This window comes from Diplotaxodon limnothrissa, linkage group LG5, assembly GCF_057381915.1.
Source record: "Diplotaxodon limnothrissa isolate DT_005_m linkage group LG5, D_limnothrissa_male_GT1.1, whole genome shotgun sequence".
Taxonomy (NCBI): Eukaryota; Metazoa; Chordata; class Actinopteri; order Cichliformes; family Cichlidae; genus Diplotaxodon; species Diplotaxodon limnothrissa.
Genome location: NC_140600.1, coordinates 10,300,372 through 10,308,916, shown reverse-complemented (window position 1 = coordinate 10,308,916; position 8,545 = coordinate 10,300,372). Strand labels below are relative to the sequence as shown.

General features: G+C 41.3%; 1 protein-coding gene across 1 annotated transcript; it reads left to right on the top strand.

Moving 5' to 3' along the window:
• Positions 1-23: 23 nt before the first annotated feature.
• Positions 24-4,044, top strand: arl6ip5a (ADP-ribosylation factor-like 6 interacting protein 5a). The gene is made up of 3 exons (XM_085353783.1): positions 24-199; positions 3,493-3,710; positions 3,884-4,044. Exons 1-3 carry the CDS (start codon positions 24-26, stop codon positions 4,042-4,044), a joined length of 555 nt encoding a protein of 184 aa, XP_085209909.1.
• Positions 4,045-8,545: the final 4,501 nt, after the last annotated feature.

The window sequence follows — 8,545 nt, the reverse complement described above, 5'->3', positions numbered from 1 at the left end:
ATTTAGTAAAGGGGGCAGAAGTGATGGCTAGGGTGGAGGTGGCACCGCTCCGACCGTGGACCGACTTCTTTCCGGGCTCAAATAGATTCGCAAAACCAGACAAAGATTTTACGAAATGGAACAACAGAGTCGTCAGCAACCTGCTTTATTATCAAACTAATTATCTGTCTTTGGTCACCTCCGTTTTCCTCCTCGTCGGGTAAGTAATGTTATATCAGAGAACTTCGTCTTTTTTGTTTATTTACCCAGCTCGCATAAAGTACAATGACTGTGATGCACTGCTATTGTTATATTCTGAATATGAACTTTTATTTCTTTGGTGCCAGAACCAACGACCGATCATTAAATGAGAATGTAATTTAAGCAGTGTTAAAATGCACATATATTAACTCTATAGTTGAGAAACAGCCTGCGTTTGTGGGGGCTGCTCTAAACAGTGAAACAGGTATCTGCAAACAATTTTGAGAATGGACTTAAGTAGAATAACTTAAAACAAGATCCATGCACAGACACGTGCCTATGCAAAGGAATTTTCTGAAGTCGTCTATTATCTTGTAACTACATACAAGGTAGATGTGACATATGAGCTGTGCCACAACACTGTTGCTGTGGTCATGAAAGCCCCATAAGCCTTCTGGTCAGCTGTTATATTGCAGATAGCACTGGTGATAAAACAGCAACTTAATCAGAGGCCCCCAGTCTCCTGATTAGTGAGCACTGGAAAATTTGTCAGGGAGAACTTTGACACGTCTGGTTTTTCAGACGTGTCAAAGTTCAAACAAGTTGGACAGAATGGCTTAACCACTTAACATCAGAAAACCCTGTGATGCTATTTCCATTCAGTGTAGAGCAAACAGTCTCTGTGCTGTGTGTTTGTGAAAGTCAGTTGTTTTATAGTGTTATTGTATATGATATATGATAAATCAGTGTAATATTATACTGTTTGTACGGTTTGAAGGCATTTTTGCAAGCTTACCAAAGAAGTATTAAAAGTCAGTGTAGGCAGATTAAGTAGGGACTATGTGCAGTGTACTCAGTATTATACCTGTAGACCAAACCTACAAGAAGAAGAGGATTTTCAGGATTAGAGCAACATTCCTACAAATTAGCAAGAAATCAGCTCTCCATGTTGACTAAACAATAGAGCTAAATATGAGGAAGTAGAGCTAAACCGTCAAAGTATAGATGAGGTGACTGTAAAAAGACATTAAAAGAAAAAGTCACTGCAAAAGGAAAAGTTCCAAGTAAAAGTACTACAGAATGCCCAAAGAGCCTCTGTGGACTTTGTGGAGATTAACTTTTCTGCTATAAAAGGACGAACATCTGCATATGACAATGAGTTGATCATGCTACATTTTAACCGCTTCCACCTTCATCAAGCCGTGTTTCCTGAAGTTTTCTTGAGCTTTTTTGATGCCAGTAATCCAACAAAGCCTGACTAAGTTGCTTAGCAGGCCACTAGCCACATTTACTGAGGTCATGGACTTGGCCTGGTGGCATCACTGTCGTCGTGCCAAGGCTGGATCTATCACAAAGCAAATATGTCTGCACAGGCACAAGAGATATCTTGATGTCTTGATGGAGATGAGAATAAAATGCTTCAATCTGCTGATTTATTTAAACCTTAGACAATGTGATTATATCAAATTTGGACAATGAGAAGTGTTATTGTGTTTTGAAAATGTAATAAATGCTCAGATTGTCCTATCCTGGATTTGTAAGATTTCAGCCTCACAAAAGTTAATTCTATTTTCTGTTCCTTAGTGCTCTAAATGTTTTTAGTGTGTGAGACATCTGAGCCGCCGACGAGCCAGTTTAGCAGCCCTGCTGTTGAAGAATGTGGTTTGGCATCTTTTGCACTGTCTGTAGTTTCCATGAAACAAGAAAAAGAAAAGGATATCATGTGCATAGCAGTATATGTTGCTCCAAGTATTTAAATCGTTAAGTGTTATCAGGGCCTTCACACATGCATGAAGGCATGCACATGTGCGCTAACACACCTTGATACCATCACTGATTCTGCTTTTCCTCTTTAGCCCTGAGAATATCCACAGCACAGTTTTCCAGTCCATCTTGAATGTGGTCAGCGCAAAGAGGACAGCTCTGGTTTTGCTTATATGCAGTTTTAACTTGCATTTGTGGATGCACCAGTTTAAAATTTATTTCTCATCAGTAGTTTTTAGAAGTGTTCCTGTGCTATTATGCAGTGTTGCGCAAGGGTCTGAAGAGGTCACAGCTAACTCGGTGACACCCCCACACTTTTGGACTGTGTTCTCTGAATCTTTTAACAGCAACACTTCGGGCAAACTCAACCTGTTTTGGATGCTTGTTTTCTATCAAGTCATATTTCTAAGTTTTAGTGTGAAATGTTCCACCAGAGTTGTTTGGGGGTTTTTTTGTTTGTCTGTTTTTGTTTTGTTTGCATTTCACAACTTTTCCATTTTTCTTTTATGAAACAGGTTTAGTGGCATCAGGTTGCAAACAGCAAGGGGCGTTTCTCAGTTTCAGTGGAAAAATATTAATCATCCCAAGTGTACACACACTTATAAGTATTAGGGGCACATTAAGAAAAATGGAGTTGTTTCAAGACAAACTGCCACGTTTGCCTGTGTACATGAGTTAGTGATCAGCCAGCGTGTGATACAACATACATGCTCTGATATTGAAACTATCGATGCCCTACGAACTGTCCATTACAAGCTGTTTCAAAAGAGAAATCATTCCCTTCATTGTTGCTAAAACTGATTCTGAAGTAGTTTCACCAACTCAGAGGGCAGAGCAACCGTGGCATTTTGTCTTGAACAACTGTAATCTCCACATTTCGACTTTTTTCTCGAAATAGAATTGCGACTCTAATCTTGAAATTTTGACTTTATTCTAATTCTTTTTATTCGCTAAATTTTTCTTGATTTGCCCCTACTGCTGTTTCGTACAATTAAACTAATCTGAGATTTGATTTTTGTAAACCAATCTGATCCACTCAGCAGTTGCTGTTGCACACACAGCATCTGACCACTTGATGGAGCCAGTTAGCACACAAGAACAGCGCCTGTGCTCCAGCTGCATGTCAGATTCAAGATTCGGGACTGTTTATTGTCATTATGCAAGCATAACGACATTAAGGCAAAAAAAAAAAGAGCCTTAAATCACATAAATATACTGACAAAATACATTATATGCAGCATGTACACAGTGAAAGTGGGCCTTTTGCATGCTTGGACTGAACATGAGTTATTTACTGGCTGTGTATGTCTGTGTATACCTGAGTGTCATAATCGTGTGAAGCTGAGCAGTAGAAAAGCGCACTTTACACAAGTTATTTTACATATTATAAAATGCACATAAGGAGGTATAACCCGAGGGGTAGGACCTGGAGTTGGGCAGACGAATATTGCACACAAGGGTTGTACGTCGTTACCATGGCGTCAAGTTCAGCAGTATGCCAAAGCTATTTAAACTTGCCCTCATATGTTCTATGCTGCTGCCTTGCAGGATCCTGAAACCTCTGGAGACGCTCATAGCCATAGTCGTGGTGTCGGTCGTGTTCGTGGTTTCGGTGTGGGTGGGGGAGAACGGAGCTGCGATCAACAACTTTAAGAAGCAGAAACCTTCAGCGTTCATCATTTTGATCATGGTTACCAGCTGCATATTGATTTCCATGCTGGGAAGCATCTTGGTATTCATGTGGGCCATCACTTTACCCCTGACTTGTAAGATTGGCTTTCAGAGGGGATTGGGTGATTGAATGTCTAATAATTCTTCAGAGCATAATGATCACTGCATTTGTGACATCATGAAATGTTTCAAAATCAATGAAACACATTTTCCAGATCCTCAAAGTGTGATATTACAGCTGACATTTTTCTACGGGTTTGTTTTTCAGTAATATTTGCACATGCTTCATGTCGCAAACGCAATATGCAGAATAAGCTGGAGAACAAGATGGATGGATTTGGACTGAAGAAGACGTTTATGGGCATTCTGCTGGATTCTCTGGGTCAGCAGGAGGAAACCATTCAAAAGATAAACAACTTTCTGAATTAAAAGTTAAAGAGTGACTGGATTTGAGAAGAACCAAATGCACATCTGTGCGCCAAAGATTTTGACTTTTTTTTTTTTTAATTTTGCTTAGATTTCATACGTTTGTCTCTCTCAGTCTAAACCCCTTGAAGTTTCATGCACAGCTTGTGATTTAAAATGAAAGATTGTTATCTAAAGGGCTTTATCTTTACCTCAGGGCTTCTGTCACTCTACCCAGAACTCGTCAGGGTACTTTTTTTTTTTTTTTTTCTTTCTCCGAACAGTGATGAGGGCGTGTGAGTGCAGCCTCACATCTCTGCTATGCAGTGTGCAAGTGTTCCTGTAAAACCAGCTGCAGACTTAACCCTGGGTACGAAATCTGTGTTCAATCATTCTCAGAAACAGCCGTCAGCCCTGTCTGTTTGTACTCAGCTAAAATTGCGAAAGCAGCACGAGTGTTGCCTTTTAACAAAGAATGAAGAGTGCACGCTCAGTTTAGCTGTACTGCCAAGAAGCTCGGAGGCTGGATTGAATAATCTGCTCACGTAAAATGTAACACCAGCTTCAGTCCACCAGCCCACCCGATGCTCATCCAAATAAAAAGTAGACAAAAGAGAGAGGACTGCTGTGTCTCAAGTCAAACTGCTTTGTCAATATTGTAAAATAAAGACTTCAAAGGTGACCCGTGACCATCAGTGTTCCCTCTGAATCTTTGAGTGCTTCATCTTGACAGTGATGGATTGGTTAACTTTACTTTCCTCTCCACTTACCCCAAATGCTAATCAGTGGGCTTGCAGTAGATTATAGTGCAGAGAGCTGACAGTAGATTCATCTGCACTCACTCACCTCCAAACCTGATTTAGTCGCTGTGTCAGCTTCTCTTTTATTGGATTCCATTTAAAATTGATTGCAGATAACAAGAATCCATCCAGAACCTAATGCTCTGTTATTCGGTTTGAAGCGGCAGCGAGGGGAAAACGAGAGGATGGTCCATGTTAACCCTTTGCTTTCTAAGTTTGCTGTAGATGATGATCTCTTCGCATTGCTCAGTTAGACTCAGCTGCTGGGTTTCCCCTCCTTTTTGTACTTCAGCACTGATTTATGTCCTGCGGTGCTTCATCAGCATCCATATTTTGAAACTTGGACGAGTGAGTATAAGCACCGGTGGCAGTCTAGTCAAGTAAAGTCATGTCTCAGAGGGCACAGTGGAAGCCCTTGTTCTAGCTGCTGATGCAGCTGCTGCGAAGATCGTATCAGCACGTGTGCTGCTGCACACCCAACAGGTGTGTGTGTGTTTGGTCTTTTCTTCTTCACAGTCTCTCCAGGAGTGAGGCCTCTTTTACACTCTACAATACCAAAATCTTGTTTCTGTGCATTTCTGGGCAAAAATCAGCTGCTTTCACCTGCTGTGCGCTTCTTGCACGGGTCACTGAGCAATGTACAGTACACAGTGCTTGCTTTTGCATGGTTACGCGTACTTGCTGTGCTGCCTTCCACTTGACCCCTGCGTCCCCACCCCCCTCCTTTTCCCTGAGAGGCTTTGGCTTGTGGCTAGCTAAGCTGGTTAGCTAGCCTCATAACTCAAACAGCCTGTCATTCAGCAGAGCTCGGCTGCTTAGACCTACACCACAGTCGATCATGTGACCCATTAATGATGACCCACCATGACCTGTGCAGTCTGCTGTATCCTCATGTGAGCTGTTCCACCTTCCGGTTTGTCCATGGGCTTTTTGTTTTTTTTTTGTTGTTGCTGTTGCCTCCTTTTGAAGGAAGAGACAGGAATGAGCTGTGAGAGCATGTGACCTGGTCAGCTAATCCAGTCGTTCACCTTTCATAGCTTGTCAGAGTCATTACTCCCTGAATCCTGGGGAAGTCGCAGGATTCGGGGAGTAAGCACAGCATGATTTCAAGCCATTTTAATCTCAGTTTGGCTGAGCCCTGTGGCTGCTCAGTTTAGTGTTTCATGTGTGACACTTCCTGTGTGTGCTACCATTGGGAACATTGTACATTCTATATTTAATAATCACTCAGTGTACAGCTGGTCTATTACAGTCTTTATCATATAACTGCCTGCACTGACGAAAATCAAGGATTAATGAAAAAAGTGAAACTGAACTAAAACATATTAGCTGCGGGGCTGTAATGCGGAAACAAGAAGCTGAAAGGTCCTAAAACGGACAGCCATGGAGCTTAGGGGATTTGGTGAGTTTTTCTTTTCCTTGAACTTATTTACACAAAAGAAAATGTATACAAAAGATGGACACCATGCCACCATGACGCCACCCATTGTTTATTTAAGTCCAGTTGTCAGGCATCGTGCGTGTGTTTCCGCCATTGCTATTGTCATTTTGGAAACAGACTTGCTGAACGAGGGGGGGGGGACCTGACAGAAAATCAACGGACAGTACCCACTCATGAGTTGTCATACACAAAATATGACCGTTATACTGGTTATATTACCTATATAAAGCAAGGCTGCCCAGCAGGCGGGTCATTTTCCACTTGGATCACTGTCCTTCTGGAGCTGTTTGAAATTTCTGTTCCCATTGTTGATTGTAACACATTTGCAGTTTATTATAGTTCATTTCAGTATTTTCACACATTGCTTGTAACTGCCACTTGACCTCATTCAGTTGCAAACTGATAGCAGACTGACTCCATCTTATCATTTTATCACCACATCAAGGCACCAAAGTCTTTTTGAAGAAGCCAACTGACAGCAAGTGGTCGTAGACATGGTCCCTGTCTACGAAGCGACCCCATCAAGGACACGAAGTGAGGAGTTCATTACACACATTCATGATAATTTGGGTTGTGCTGCAGTCTCCAACCACTCTCTTCCCTAGTTTGCCCCAAGGGTTGTTTTTCCCCATAAGCCTCTATGCAGAATGCAGGTCTAAGGCACTTCAGGATCCAGGAGCTGTGTCGATCATTTATGTACAATCTATGGTTCTCATGGTAATCTAATACACTATTCAACACTGTTTAGTGCAGGTTTAAATCAGAAACCATTCAGTCAATGAACTTGTAATACAGATATTTGATGCCAGTACTTCCAGTACTTGACAGGTTTCAATACTTTGCGTAACTGACGTTTCCATTAGTCACACAGGTATTGGAGTCCATGTACAGCCTTAATCCACTCTGCATTACAAGAGTTTTGTGTGTTGCGTTTTAGATAAAGAGAAAGTCAATAGAAATCTATTGTTTATGTAGTGAAGTGTCAGCTGGAACAGCCTCCCATGATGTGTAACTACAGCTGGTGTGGCGCGGCCGAGACAGGGAGACAGCTGGATGAAGAGCTCTCCCCCTCTTTCGCTGCCCGAGGAGCTGGAATTGTCCAAGACCTCCCTTGAGCTTGCTCAAGAAGCATAAAACTGAGAGGCACTCTGAGCAAGGAAAGCTGCTCAACTCTGGCCGTCTTAAAGAGGGGACCCGAGGCAGGATACATCGATAGAAAATGTGCAGCAGCACAGGAAGGAAAGGAAGGGGAATGGTAGTGAAAGGTTATAGTACAATGTGAAGGGAGGAGGGCTCGGATAACGTGTAAAACAGACTTCTCATAACATGAATGCTTGCAGGGAGGGTTTGATGCTATAAACACTAGCTTGTCATTCACACAGAAGACACAAGGAAAGGTTTTATAGCCCATAGTGGGTGTGACAGCCTTTAAAGACTGGTTTGGTCGGTTTACATCTTAAGAACCCGCACACACAAAAAAGCGCCTGGTTACACAGCAAGGCAGTGAGAAAGTACAGCAGAGCGACAGAACTCTGCAGAGCAGTGAGTTTCTAAAACCGGCTCATTTATTCACACTTGACTGTCATTATGAGTGATTGCAGCTCTGTATTCATTCATTCTTAAGATGCTCAAAAGAAAAAAACCCAGTACTTTAGAGTTATCTCTCTTACTATAATCTGCTTCCTTGAATGAACACCAGATAAGCAGCTTCCAAACCATTTATATGAGGAAAACTCATTTGTGTTGTGTTCTGCAGTCATTAAATGTAAATGACACTTTAGGTTTTCTACCTATTTTCCTTCTGGAAGTGGTGATTATTGCACTTTTATACCCAATTTCATTAACTGAATTGGCCCAGCAGACGTTCATTTAGCTAATTCAAAGGATTTGGATTTAAATCCTGTGTTGTCCTGCACTAAGGGGGATAAGACGCTTCGAAGGCTCAGTTTTAAATAAATATCACCCACAAACAAAAGCACTGGGAAATTCAATTTTTTTTAATCCAAACCATTGTAATTATACAAATTACTAAGAACCAGCTTAACAATAATTGTTTACTATATATTACATGCTTTTCAAATACATAAAAATGCTCTAAAATAATAAAAAAAGACTAAGCCAGTGTATTTACATACCAACATTTACACAGTTTTAATCTCTTGAGAGAAATTTGGAGCACCAGTCCATGATTTCCAGCATGGATGAAATAACCATGTTCAAAACAAAACAAAACTGGTTTTTCTGTCTTCCCACAGAGGCAGTAATATTCGAAACTGGTGACTCA